The sequence below is a fragment of the Colobus angolensis genome, unplaced genomic scaffold (assembly GCF_000951035.1).
Source record: "Colobus angolensis palliatus isolate OR3802 unplaced genomic scaffold, Cang.pa_1.0 Scaffold90, whole genome shotgun sequence".
In the NCBI taxonomy this organism is placed as follows: domain Eukaryota; kingdom Metazoa; phylum Chordata; class Mammalia; order Primates; family Cercopithecidae; genus Colobus; species Colobus angolensis.
Window position 1 is genome coordinate 6,234,605 of NW_012122932.1, and position 14,819 is coordinate 6,249,423.

The 14,819-nt window shown below is 42.9% G+C and overlaps 1 protein-coding gene across 3 annotated transcripts in view; it reads right to left on the reverse strand.

Moving 5' to 3' along the window:
• Window positions 1-14,819, reverse strand: part of GLRA1 (glycine receptor, alpha 1) — a 101,116-nt gene that overhangs the window by 49,482 nt on the left and 36,815 nt on the right. For all 3 annotated transcript variants that reach the window (XM_011931633.1, XM_011931634.1, XM_011931632.1), the window contains one exon: window positions 13,621-13,688. In XM_011931633.1, the coding sequence (XP_011787023.1) occupies window positions 13,621-13,688 (68 nt within the window). The remainder of the gene's footprint in view (window positions 1-13,620; window positions 13,689-14,819) is intronic.

The following is a 14,819-nucleotide window of genomic DNA, read 5'->3' on the forward strand; positions in this document are numbered from 1 at the left end:
TGAACTGATTACAAAAGCTTGTTTTCATGTATTACTAACGCACTTTAAAAATGTTCCATGGTGCTGCTGTCCATAAGCATACTGCAAGTGAACATTGTGACATGGCTCCCGAAATGGGAAGGTCTTTGAGGTGGAGTGAGTAGAAATGGATTTTACCGCCTAGAGAAGGTTTTCCAAGGGCTTCCTGGGGGAGGCAGAGGTTGAGAGAGAGGTCAAGAGAATGAGATTTTTGGTTCTCTCTCCACTTCAACCAGAACTACCCATTTAAAAAAATCTGCTTATTAAAGTGCTACGTAAGATTTACCTTACAGGCAGGCGCGGTGGCTCATGCCTGTAATTCCAGCACTTTGGGAGGCTGACGGAGTGGATAGCTTGAGGTCAGGAGTTTGAGACCAGCCTGGCCAATATGGTGAAACCCCATCTCTACTAAAAATACAAAAATTAGCTAGGTGTGGTGGCGCACACCTGTAATCCCAGCTACTCGGGAGGCTGAGGCACAAGAATTACTTGAACTTGGGAGGTGGAGGTTGCAGTGAGCTGAGATTGAGATTGCACCACTGCACTCCAGCCTGGGTGACAGAGCAAGACTCTGTCTAAAAAAAAAAAAAAAAAAAAAAAAAACTAAGGTGGGACTGCTATTAAAAACAATGCTTTGAAGTTCACTAACCCAGAATAAGGATGGCCCCACTTTGCTCTGCTCGGAACTCTGCTTGTGGGGCTGAGTCTATTTCTTTTTCTTTTTGAAAAATTGTTATTTTAGATTCAGGGGGTACATGTGCAGGCTTGTTACATGGGTATATTGTGTAATGCTGGAGCTTGGGCTTCTTTTGAACCCATCAACTAAATAGTGAACATAGTACCCTATAGGTGGTTTATTTCTTGACCTTTCATCTCAAGATGGAAATCAAGTGCTGGGTGCACTTTGAGGAGAGCACCTTGGTGGTGAAGGGACTGAAAACTAGAGAGAATGGTTGAGGAAGCCAGGCTTGGGGAGGAACAGGGAGAACCGATCTCAATTATGTGAAGGGTTGTCAGTTGAGTTGGTTGGTTCTGTGTGGCACTAGGGTCAGGACTAAAGCCATGGGTAAGTGGAGATTTCAGAGCTGCCCAAAGATGAAATGGGCAGTCCCTTTACCATCAGATTTAATTGGTAAATAAATACCAATAAATAATTGGTAAATAAATACCATTTATTTACCAATAAATAAATTACTTATTGGTTATTATGTTCACCATTTGGGTGATGTGTTCAATAGAAACCCAAATGCCAACATTACGCAATATATCCATGTAACAAACCTCCGCATGACCCCTTGAATCTAAAATTGGGAGGTAGTAGGTTCCCCATCACTGGAGGTGTACAAGCAAAAAGTACTTGGACATGATGTTTATGGCAACAGATGGGGGTGTGCTTAGAGAACCTTTCACAAATACTGACTGGCTCTTGTGATTTAAGCAATGTGGTGGGAACTGGAAATATAGAGGTGATTGAGGGAAATAAGGTCCCCACTCTGGATGAAAAAGCCAACAAGGCAACAAACAAACAAGTGAACTTTTACATTTTAGATATTGCTCTGAGGATAATAGAACATGGTGATGTGATAGAGAGTAACTGGAAGAGGGGGATATTTTTAGGTAGGGAGGTGGAGAAGGACCCCCTGAAGCAATGTCTGAGCTGAGTCTTGAAGGGTGAGAAGGAGCTAGGCATGCAAAGATCTTTCTGGGCAGAGGGAACAGAATGTGGTAAGAACCTTTGAAACTTGTTGCAGGATTGGAAGTAGGAGAATTCTGTGATCCGATTTGTGGTTTAAAATGATTCTTCTAGCAACTATGGGAAGTGGTAAGGGGCATGAGGAGGGGAAGGAAGGAGACCAGTTAGGAGGCCATTTGGTCAAGCAGGAGAGAGATTATGCCAATTTTAACTAGGAGTTGAGAGCAGCAAAGTGGGAAAAAAGTAGATGGATTTAAGTTTCATTTTTGTGATTCAAAATGTCTGCCTCATTCAATCAACTGATCCCAGGATAGGTTGACTTTGACTTATGACTAAATGACTGCTCCCTAGCCAATGTGTTAATATTTATGGTTGGGTATAAAGGGATTTTTTTTTTTTTAAAGATGGGTCTTGCCCTGTTTCCCAGGTTGGAGTACAGTGGCACAATCATAGCTCACTGCATCCTTAAACTCCTGGGCTCAAGTGATCTCCTCTCTCTTCAGCCTCCTGAGTAGCTGGGACTACAGGTGCATGCCAGCATGCCCAGCTGATATTTTAATTTTTTTGTAGAGATAGGGTCTCACTTTGTTGCCTAGGCTGGTCTTGAACTCTTAGCTTCAAGTGATCCTCTCACCTCAGCCTCCCAAAATGCTAGAGTTATAGCCATGAATCCCCACACTTGGCTATAAAGGGCTTTTGATCTCCCTGTGTGGTAGCTGTCTTCTTGTATCTTGAGGTCTTATTTGCAAATATCCAAAATGATGGATAACCAAGGTTTTCTTGTGACACAAGTCCTTATAGGACCGGACAAATCCTCCCATCTAAGTACTAACCAGGCCTGACCCTGCTTAGCTTCAGAGATTAGACGAGATTGGGTGTGTTCAGGATTGTATGGCCATAGACAAGGACTGCACAAATCCTACTGAGCTTCTTAATGACCAAACCATGCTGCAGAAGACCAGGATGAGGTCATGCCCTCACATGGCCCTGGTGCCCTTGGCTCTGCCACTTCCCACTTCCCTCTTTCTTTATGCTCAGCAAATGGAGTAGGCCAAGAACAGGGCCTCAGGAGTCAGGCAGCCTGGGGATCATAAATGGCATAGCCAGTTATTGGCTGGAAAAATTTGGGTGAATCAAGCTTCTCTAAACCTCAGTTTCCTTATCTATAAAATGGGATTGTTGTACATAAAATAATTCCCATAATTCACTAACCACAATTACCTGACTTTCAGAAAAGTGCTCACTAAATGACAAACACCGATACTAAAACCTCACATTCTTTTCACAGTAGAGCTTTTTGAAAGACTTATCTTCATGCTGTCTTTGTTTCAACTTATCCTTTGCTTTCTGCATGCCCCTGAAATTGCATTCCCTAATTCTATATACTTACCCTCCCTTCCCCTATCCCCCACTGCCAAAACTACTGGATGATACTTTCTTTTCTTATTTGACTTTTCTTTCCTCTTTTGGCACTATTGGCCACACAACAGTTTTTTGAAACCCTTTCATCCTTTGGTTCATCCCTTGAAACTATTCTCTCCTGGAAGGTTTGAACATGGGGAGTACCATGACCAGATTGTTGCTTTAGAAAAATCACGCAATTTGGCACTGATCGGTTTAGAAAAAAGGAAATAAGAAAAATAACTCAAAAGCACACAACACAACAGTGCCTGGTACACACATATTCAGAGAATTATTATTAATAATTTACAGAGAATTATTATTAACCTCTGTGTTCCACAGCATCCTGGCATAGCTCTGTAATCTCACCCATCCTACTGTGGTATTATCTTGTTTTCCTTGAAATAGACTCCTTGAAAGCAGAGACCTCCTACTCACTGATATCTGGTTCCTGTTTACTTCTGGTACCATGGGAGGATTATACTTCTCTTTGGGCAGTGCCATGTGACTTTCCTTGGATAGCAAAATGCAAGCAGAAGTCATTCCTAGGTGGAACACATTTACTTGCCAGTTGTTATGGACTGAATGTGTCCCTCCAAAATTTATATGTTGAAGCCCTAACCCTCAGAGTGACTGTATTTGAAGATGGAGTCTTTAAGGAGGTGAAAAAGGTTAAATGAGGTCATGAGGGTGGGGCCCTAATTCAGTAGTATTTGTGTCCTAATAAGGAGAGAAAGAGGTGCCAGATCTTTCACTCTCTCTCCTTGCACAGAGAAGAAGCTATGTGAGGACACAGTGAGAAGAAGGCTGTCTACAAGCCAGGAAGAGGGCCCTCATTAGAGACCAACTCTGGTGGCACCTTGAGCTTGAACTTCTAGCCTCCAGAACTGTGACACAATAATTTTCTGTTGTTGAAGGCATCCAATCTGTGGTATTTTGTTATGGTAGCACGCATTAATACACCAGTGTTCAACCCTTCAGTGTATTGTTCTCTTGCATGGCAAATGGAAATTGTGTATTGTTATGGAAATGCAATGCTGAGCTACTACCTGGGGAAAAGCAGCCCTGGAGAGCCCCTAGATCTGCAGCAGACTTTAGATGAGCGATAAATGAAACATTATTGTCTAAAGATGTTGAGATTTTGGGGATTTGTTACTGCAGGAAAGCCTAGCTTATAGGACTAAAACAGAACTCTATCTCTAGAGCCTAATGCCAAATTTAGCAAATGTAAGACCTTAATTAATAAATGCAGTGGAAAGAACAAATGAATGAAGAGAGACCGGTAAAAATAAAAATGAGCAAAAAACAAAAGTGAAAACACAACAACAACAACAATAACAACAAAAAACTCCAAAACCCAGAAGGGCATTTCCTTATGTTGGGGTGTTGGTGTCCCCACCCAAATCTAATCTTGAATTCCCATGTATTATGGGAGGAACCTGTTGGGAGGTTCCTTCCAACAGGTTATGGGGGCGGGTCTTTCCCATGCTGTTCTCGTGATAGTGAATAAGTCTTACAAGATCTGATAGTTTTAAAAAGAGGAGTTTCCCTGCACAAGTTCTTCTCTTGTCTGCTGCCATATGAGACGTGCCTTTCACCTTCCACCATGATTGTAAGGCCTCCCCAGTCACATGGAACTGTAAGTCCAATAAAGCTCTTTCTTTTGTAAATGCCCAGTCTCGGGCATATATTTATCAACAGCATGAAAATGGACTAATACAGTAAATTGGTACCAGTAGAGTGGGGTGATGCTGAAAAGATACTTGAAAATGCAGAAGTGACTTTGGGCACTGCTGAAAATATACCCAAAAATGTGAAATTAGATAACAGGCAGAGGTTGGAACAGTTTGGAGGACTCAAAAGAAGACAGGAAAATGTGGGAAAGTTTGGAACTTCCTAGAGACTTGTCGAATGGCTTTGCCCAAAATGCTGATAGTAATATGGACAGTAAAGTCTAGGCTGAGGTAGTCTCAGATGGAGATGAGGAATTTGTTGGGAACTGGAGCGAAGATGACGCTTGTTATGTTTGAGCAAAGTGACTGGCAGCATTTTGCCCCTGCCCTAGAGATTTGTGGAACTTTGAACTTCAGAGAGATAATTTAGGGTTCTGGTGGAAGAAATTTCTAAGCAACAAAGCATTCAAGAGGTTACTTGGGTGCCGTTAAAGGCACTCAGTTTTATAAGGGAAGCTGAGCATAAAAGTTTGGAAAATTTGCAGCCTTACAATATGATAGAAAAGAAAAACCCATTTTCTGAGGAGAAATTGAAGCCGGCTGAAGAAATTTGCATAAGTAACGAGGAGCCGAATGTTAATCCCCAAGACAATGGGGAAAATGTCTCCAGAGCATGTCAGAGGTCTTCACAGCAGCCCCTCCCATCACAGGCCCAAAGGCCCAGGAGAAAATTGTTTCATGGGCCAGGCCCAGGGTCCCTGTGCTGTGTGCAGTCTAGGGACTTGGTGCCCTGTGTCCCAGCCACTCCAGCCATAAGTAAAAGGTGCCAAACTACAACTCGGGTTGTTGCTTCAGAAAGTGGAAGCCCCAAGCCTTGGTGGCTTCCACATGGTGTTGAGCCTGCGGGCGCACGGAAGTCAAGAATTGAGGTTTGATAACCTCTGCCTAGATTTCAGAAGATGTATGGAAATGCCTGGATGCCCAGGCAAAAGTCTGCTGCAGGTGTGGGGCGCTCATGGAGAACCTCTGCTAGGGCATTGCAGAAGGGAAATGTGGGGTTGAAGCCCCCACACAGAGTCCCTACTTGGGCACCTCCTAGTGGAGCTGTGAGAAGAGAGTCACCATACTCCAGACCTCAGAATGGTAGATCCACTGACAACTTGCACCGTGAGCCTGGAGAAGCCACAGACACTCAACACTAGCCTATGAAAGCAGCCAGGAGGGAGGCTGTACCCTGCAAAGTCACAGGGGCATAGCTGCCTAAGACCATGGGAACCCACCCCTTGCATCAGCGTGACCTGGATGTGAGATGTGGAGTCAAAAGAGATCATTTTGGAACTTTAAGACTTGACTGTCCCACTGGATTTCAGATTTTCATAGGGCCTGTAGCCCTTTGTTTTGGCCAATGTCTCCCATTTAGAATGGCTGTATTTATCCAATGCCTATACCCCCATTGTATCTAGGAAGTAACTAACTTGCTTTTTTTTTTTTTTTTCCAGATTTTATTTTGTTTATTTACTTATTTTTTTCAGACAGAGTCTCACTCTGTTGCCCAGGGTGGAGTGCAGTGGCACCATCTCGGCTCACTGCAACTTCTGCCTCCCGGATTCGAGCAATTCTTCTGCCTCAGCCTCTGAATAGCTGGGACTACAGGCTCGCATCACCATGTCTGGATAATTTTTGTATTTTCAGTAGAGATGAGGTTTCACCATGTTGGCTAGGCTGGTCTTGAACTCTTGACCTAAAGTGATCCACCCACCTTGGCCTCTCAAAGTGTTGGAATTACAGGCATGAACCACTGTGCCTGGCCAACTAACTTGCTTTTGATTTTACAGGCTCATAGGTGGAAGGGACTTGCTTTGTCTTGGATGAGACTTTGGACTGTGAACTTTTGAATTAATGCTGAAATGAGTTAAGCCTTCGGGGGACTGTTGGGAAGGCATGGTTGGTTTTGAAATGTGAGGACGTGAGATTTGGGAGGGGCCAGGAGCGGAATGATATGGCTGTGTCCCCCACTGAAATCTCATCTTGAATTTCCATGTGTTGTGGGAGGGGCCTGGCGGGAGGTAATTGAATCGTTGGGGCAGGTCTTTCCCAAGCTGTTCTCCTGACAGTGGGTAAGTCTCACGAGATTTGATGTTTATTATAAAGGAGAGTTTTCCTGCTCAAGCTCTCTCTTTGCCTGCTGCCATCCACGTAAGATGTGACTTGTTCTTCCTCGCCTTTCACCATGATTGTAAAGCTTCCCCAGCCATGTAGAACTGTAAGTCCAATTAAACCTTTTCTTTTGTAAATTGCACGGTCTTGGATATGTCTTCATTAGCAGTGTGAAAATGGACTAATGCAAAGTCTTTGCTTTGGCTGACTAGTTTAGTAGTAAATAATCTTTTATATTTCTATAGCATTTACCAAAGACTTGCCTACCAGTTACTCTGTGTGATCCTATACCCCATTCTTAGAGCCAGGTACCTGGGGGAACTGTATCTCAGAAGTGTTACATGGTGGCAGAGTGAGAACTCAAACCCTGGTCTCCTGACTCCAGGTTCAGGTCTCTGTCCATTGCCCCTTAATGTCAAATAAGGCCAAACTTGTGGACTGTAGTTGCATAGGCTGTCATCAATCAGCAGGGGTCCTGGCCACCGTGCACCTGTCTTGTGCCAAGCTAGCCTGCTCCTTGGCAAGAGAGGCTGGAACACATGTTCTAATAATGGAAATACTGGGATTCATGCCCAAAGGATGTCAACACACTCTCTCTCTCTCTCTCTCGTGTTTATATGCAGTTCTCCACAAATTCCAGCAATATATAAGTCCCTTAATGTGCACACATGTATAGTCATACTCCCGTACTGATACATTTAAATACTCTTTTACTTATTCAGTTGTATTCATATGCACCCACATTCACATTCACATGCACATGCACATACACACATGTAAACATGCCTACTCAAATGTAGATACATACTTAAATATCTTTTTATATATTCACAAATATCCACATACAAATACCCAAAGAAAATAATACACTCTATGCACATTCGTTCTTAAGTACTTTCACATCTCCCACATATATGCAAACTCACAGATACATGTGTATTCATATGTACAGATTTCCACATATACAAATATAACCACAGAAATACACATACTTATATCCATACCTATAGATGATCATACACATTTCTCTTTGAAGTTACATGTCTACACGTGTTCAAATTAGCATCACATATACACATGTCTATGTATGCCACTGCACAATTCCACAGTCCCATAATATACACCTCCACATACATACTACACAGATCCATAGATGCTCCAGTGCACACACTTATGCACACGTGTCCAGACAAGCTAGAGGTTTTCATCTGAGTTTTAGCTCTTTGTAGACTACCAGAGGGGTTGCTCTAGATCAGGACTCTCTTTCCTCTTTTCCTTTGTACATTTCTTTCTTTTTCTTTTTCCTTTTTTTTTTTTTGAGACAGGGCCTCACCCTGTCTTGGACCCTTGGTACCTTGCCCAGGCTTGAGTGAAGCAGCATGATCACAGCTCACTGCAGCCTTGACCTCCTAAGGCTCAGGTGATCTTCCTGCCTCAGCCCCTGCTCCAGGAGTACCTGGGACTACAAGCATGTGCCACCATGCCCGGCTAATTCTTTTTTTCTTTGTAGTAGAGACAGGGTTTCACCATTTGCTCAGGCTGGTCTTGAACTCCTGGGCTCAAGCGATCTGCCCACCTCGGCCTCCCAAAGTGCTGGGATTATAGGTATGAGCCACTGTATGTGGCCTCCCTTGCACTTTTCTGTTTCAACTTTTACCTTCCTCTTGCTACACAGACTCAGAGAGAGTCCCGGAGAAGGTCAGATAAAGGACAGGCAGTCTCAGCTCTCTCCTTGTCAGGACTGGATTGAGACCCCTGTTGCTTTGCTGGCTGCCTCTCTGCTCTCAGGTCTGTTAGCTCCGGTGAATAAAGCCAGATCCTGGGAGGCAGGCAGTTAGGTCTGGGGACTCCAGCTGTTTATAGAGCTGCTATGCACTCCCGCTGTTTCTGGAGAACAAACACAGCCTGGAAAGTTTCTGACACCAGGACGATGTCCATATTACCTTGGACCCATGGTACACACTAGCTCTTTGTGTGGTTGGAGAGGCGGAGCCCAGGCTAGAAGTCAGGGAGCCTGGGCTGACCGTGCCACTAATTAGCTGCGTGTGTGTGTCTATGGGCAAATGCAATCCTCTCTCTGGCCTCCAGTTTCTATGTCTGCTCAAGCTCAAGTTCCCTTTTGTCTAATTCTCTGTGATGAAAGGAGACAAGGAAGGCCTGAGTAATCCCAAACATTCAGGAATTAAATATTTACATTTGGCTTAGGAGACCATGCATTGAGTTCAAGTTCTACCCTTGCTACGTATTAGGAAAATAACTTAACTTTTCTGATCCTCAGATTTCTCATCTGTAAACTGGAGAAAACCTTTCCAACTTTATGGGGGTTGTTATCAAGCCTAAATTAGGTGGTGGATACAGAAGTGCTCTGTTCACTGCCTGGTGTGTAGCAGCATATAAGTTCTTCAAGAACAAGTTGTTTTTCTTGTTTTCATACTAATACCAGTTTCCCAAAGATACTTTGAGTGACAAGAAAAGAGGCTTGGATGGGAGAGTCATCCAAAAGTTCTGATTGGTGGAATCCAGAGGGAAAAGAAGCTGAAGGGAGGGAAACTAGTGACCACTGCAGACAGCGTCAGACCCGTGTTTCTATCACACCTGTTTCATGCTGTGTGACCTTGTTCAAGTGACCTTACCATTCTAACCACCAGATTCTCTCTCCAGAAAACAGAGAACCAGACTAGACAATTTCTTAAGGTTTTTTTTTTTGATCTGAGACTTTTCGCCCATATCATCTGTAAAGTAAGTTAAACACACAAATAATTAAGAAGCCAATGGGAAAAAATCATAGTACATAAGCCTTCATTTAACATCATTGACAGGTTATTGGGAACAGACTTTAAGTGAAATGACATACAGCAGTTTATCAAATAATGTTGTTTTGTTATAATGTTGACGAGAAAATTGGTTGTGTTATAGTCATTTCGTTGAAAGTTGCAGGTTGTAAGAACCTATTGATAATGTTAAGTGAGATCTTACTAGATTATGAAATGTGCAAGCTTGGAAATAGCACCCTCTGCCCTACTTTGGATTAACTTTAATAAATAGGGAGAAAACTGTGTCATTTATGGTCTACCTTCAAGGCAGCACATCATAACTGATCCTTCATTTCCTGTCAGAAGATTATTTCTACTCCAGGGGACCATCTCCTCTAGGGTCCTTTGTTGATTATCTCCATTATCATTACTTACTATTTTCTCTTGAGGGGAGCTGGGCATGGCATGATATTGGGTTGGGTTTCCACTTTGAATGCACTTAGACTGTTGCTTACATGTACTTTGTAGGTCCTGGTCCTCCAGTTTCTTTAGTTTGTGCTCTTTGGAGTTCGAGCAGTGTGGCACGGAACAAACATTTATCTATAGGTTATGAGAACTGGATCTTAATCCTTGCACAGTCACTAAGTAGCTTTGTGATAGGATCTGTACAGATCTCCATTTCCTCAGTTGTAAAAGGGGGAACATAGCATGCCTACTTTACAGAGTGGTTGTAAGACTACATATTTGGTGAAGGAATCACGTGAGAGTGTGAAAGTGAAAATGTGCTGAAAATGATAAATGGCATGTAACAATAGCTGGCTCATTGCATGTGCACTTTGTGTCAGGCACTGTGCTTTGCACTTTCCATGCGTTATCTCTTAATACTCACAGCAGGTCATAAGGTGGATGCTACTGGCATCCCTATTTTTAACAGATGAGAAAGCCAACTTTAAAATACCTTGGCCAAGATCACAGAGCTGAGCCTCAAATTTTCTCTGGGCATTGAAGACTGTGTCTAATTACTCTGCTACACTGTTTCTGTAGAAAGCAAAATGCAGCAGAAGTGAAGTCTGGAAAGGCAGTCAGAAGATGTGGGGTGGGAAATGGGGGGTGAGGGTTGTGGGGGTGGGGATGGAGAGGAGAGGAGGAAGAAACCAAGGCTCAGAGAACTCTAAGGATTGTTCAAGATTACACAGGAAATCATCAATGATAATGTTGGGACTGCAGTGTCCAGAGTCTCCATCATCATCACCATCATCGAAAATGTTTCATGAGCCTTTACAAAGCATATACAATGATAAACATTCTTCTAGGCTGGGAACAGTGGCTCACATCTGCAATCCTGGTGGCTCACATCTGCAATCCCAACACTTTGGGAGGCTGAGGTGGGTGGATCACATGAGGCCAGGAGTTCGAGACCAGCCTGGATGACATGGCAAAACTCCATCTCTATTAAAAATACAAAAATTAGCTGCGCCTGGTGGTGCATGTCTGTAATCCCAGTTACTTGGGAGGCTGAGGCACAAGAATTACTTGAACCCAGGAGGCGGAGGTTGCATTGAGCCGAGATCGTACCACTGCACTCCAGCCTGGGCATCAAGGTGAAACTCTATCTCAAAACAAAACAAAACAAAACAAAACAAAACCATTTTTCTCTACAAACTACACATAATAACTTAATGATATCAGTATGTTAATTACCATTGGGATTTTACAGATGAAGAAACTGAGGCTTAAAGACGTGAAGCAAATAAGCTCCTCACAGACAGAGTGAGCTCAGTGTATGTGACTCCAGAGCTGGGCTTTTAGTCACCACAGGAAGTAAGGCTATATCTTTCTTTATTGGGAATCTGTTTGAAGGAATTAGGTCTGTGTTTGGTCATTATTGGGAAATGAGTGCAGATATGTGCACTTGTCCTCAAATAACCAGGTGGTCCGCTCCCTGACTTGGCTTGATAACCATTTACCATTGAGGAAAAAGAGTGGAAGTGTCAACATTTACTGTACATATTATGATTAATACAAATGTCAACATGCTTCTGATCTTGGAGGAGGGGAAGAAAAGCAGAGGGGCTCATTAAGAGTGCTTGTAAGACATCCATTCAAAGGTGAAAAAAACGTGGCTATTTATTTGACCTGGATATCCAGTGAAAAGCACCCATGTTTGTTCCTAGCTAACAAGTGGAACCATCTCCATTTGGAGATAAGAGGCCTGTTACTTTAGGGAGTTTCACCAGTTGTCCTCTGAATGTGGGCATGATCTTCTTGACCATATCAGGACAGGCCTGTTTGTAAAAGGACAGCTTCTAGACCATTTTCCACCTCATCTTGAACTCAGTGATTTTTGCCAGTCTGGGACCGAAAGGTTGGATGTAATCCCCATAGAGGCTTAGGACCAAATACTGGTTTTAATTGATAAGCAATATAATTGATTTGGTTTATTTATTTTAAAAAAACTGTTGAGTATCTGTTATTCAATCACTGTGCTAGCTGCTGAGGTTCCCACAGGAAATGAGACAAGATACCAGCCCCCAAAGAACTTATGGTATAGTGACAGGAGGCACACATAAGCAGGTTGGTACAGTGGTAATTGTAAGTGGCAAGTGCTATTGTGGAAATTGTAAAATGTGTCATGGGAATGGACAGACGGGACCCATCCCAGCCTTGGGTGAAGGGCACACATGAACTCACACACATGACGCGCATGTTAGAGTGGGGAGACTTTCTGTGGAAATAATTCTAAGCTGAGTCTTAAAGGAGAATAGGAATTGGCAAGGGAAAGGAGGCTGCAGTGGGTGCTCTGGGCAGTGGCCTAGCAGCAATCACCAGAAGCCTGTAAAGCAGAGAGTGAGGGACAACCTGGCTAGAGAGCTGTAAGCAATCGGTGCAGCTAGAGTATGCAGCGGGAGAGGGAGGAGGAGATGGAGCAGGGTTATTCACAGGGAGCCTCCTCAGCTTTGCAAAAGAATTTGGGTTTAACACTGAGGGTGATGGGGGAGCCATAGGAGGGATTTAAATCGGGGCAGTGGAGTAGTTAGATTTGTGTTTTGGAAAGGCTAGTATGGGAAAAAGTAGACTGGAAGGGGGCAAGTTGGAAGCCAACGAGAACCCTTTGCAGTCATGTAAGCAAGCCACGATGGAAGCCTGAACTAGATTAGGGGTGGGTGGATGTCCAGAAATTGATAGGTTAGAGTTAACTTTAGGCTGCCCTGATTATTTTTTTTCACAAGCTAGATCACTTCCTTAACATAAGTACAGTTGACTTTTCTGTTGAAAAAGCAAAAAGCAAAAAAGTCTGAGAAAAGTTTTAAAATACCATTATACTTATTCATAATTACTAAGGTAATATTCACCCCTTGCAGACATTTGAAAAATATATAAATACTATAGGAAGAAAATAAAAATTATTCATAAGTTTATAATTCAGAGATAATCACTGTCACAATTTTGGTATTTTTTTCCTAGGCATTTCTTCTAGTGTAATGGATTTATTTTAAACTTTTTTACTGTGAAAAGTTTTAAATATATTCAACAGTAGAGGAAATGTACAATTAACCCAATATACCCATTTCAGCTTCTATAACCAGCAGTCTTCTGCCATTCTGCAGTTGAACGTTAAACTTAAAAACAGGCCTTCACATTTTCTTTTACTCTAAAAATTTGACTTGTATAATTTTGTTCTTGTAATCCTGGGTGTTTGGCAGTTGCTTACCCTGCTAGCTCTTTGGCAATTTTCAGATGTTATGTATTCACTCAAAACATTTAATGTGAAAGGAAAGACATCCGAGCCTCATGGTATACCACTGGAGACTTGGAAAAACCCAGCTGATTCCCCACCTCCTTGATGGAGACCAATGCAGAGGATAAATATTTCATGGAGAGATATCCCCAGCAGGAACTAACAGCTTGTGTTTTGACTACTCACCATGGTTGTCTCAGCAATGGAACCAAAGCTGTTGATGAAAATGTTGCAGCTCACGTTCACTGGGGGACCTGCCAATCAAGAGAGATTCCTGCTTAACTCCATGGCCATGGAAGAACCCACAGGGTAGGACTCATTCCCAGAACACTGACTTCTGGAATGGATCGCCTTTGGTGGAGGAGATCCTTGCTTACTCTTCACCCCACCACCAAGCACCTGGGATTCCCAGCTACCATTTAACATCTCTATGCCAGATTTCCTGGTCCCCAAGTGAGCACCAGGTACAGAACACCAGAGGCTGAGCTGAAATGTACTTTCATTAACACAGGATAATTCATCATCTGCCATATGGTTGAAATTCCTTCCCCAAGTCCCATTGGCTGCCTTTCAGCCACAAATTAGTGGCTGAAATATATTTATGGTTACAACATTTGGAGGCCATCTTGGGAATTACAAGGAACAGCAAGCTCCTTGCCTTGAACTTATGAACCAAGAATGATTGTCTGAAAGGCATTGATGGGAATTACCAGCTGAGGAATTCAGAAGGAACCTCTGGGGAAGTCCACAGACTTTGTTAAATACTTTCCGAGCAAGTCTTCCGAATCCTACTGCAAAGCGTAGAAAAGAAATGGAGGCTTATTCACTGCTTTGCTATCTCATTGCTAGAGGAAATGTTGTCTCATTGAAGCCCAATCTCTTCACTTTATACTATTAATTATAGCAGTTGCCATTTACTAAACATTACAGGGGTTACTGCTGTGCTGAGAGTATTATTAACATCATTTCATTTCATCCTCTCAGCAACTCTAGGAGAAGGTATGGTTATTACCTTCATTTTACAGAAGAGAAAACAGAGGCTCAGAAAGGTTATTTGTTCATGGCTACATAACTAGTAAATGGGTGAGTCAGAGTTTGAGTTCAGATTTGTCTAACTCCAAGGGTGCTCATCTTAATGGCTATTCTGCAGGAAACAGGTTTAGAGGAAGGAAGGGGCATGGTCACGATCACACAGACAGTGGCAGAGTCCAGAATTTTCAGCAAGGGGTTTCCAAATAAGCTGACAAAAAGGGCTGACATAAAATAACCAAAGAAAAATGTGAGACCATGGGTAAGACTGGTAAAAGCAGCAGGAGTCCAGGCAAGAGAAGTTCTGGAGAATGAGGCAGGAAAGACCTCAGAAAGGTGATGACCTGGAGATGACT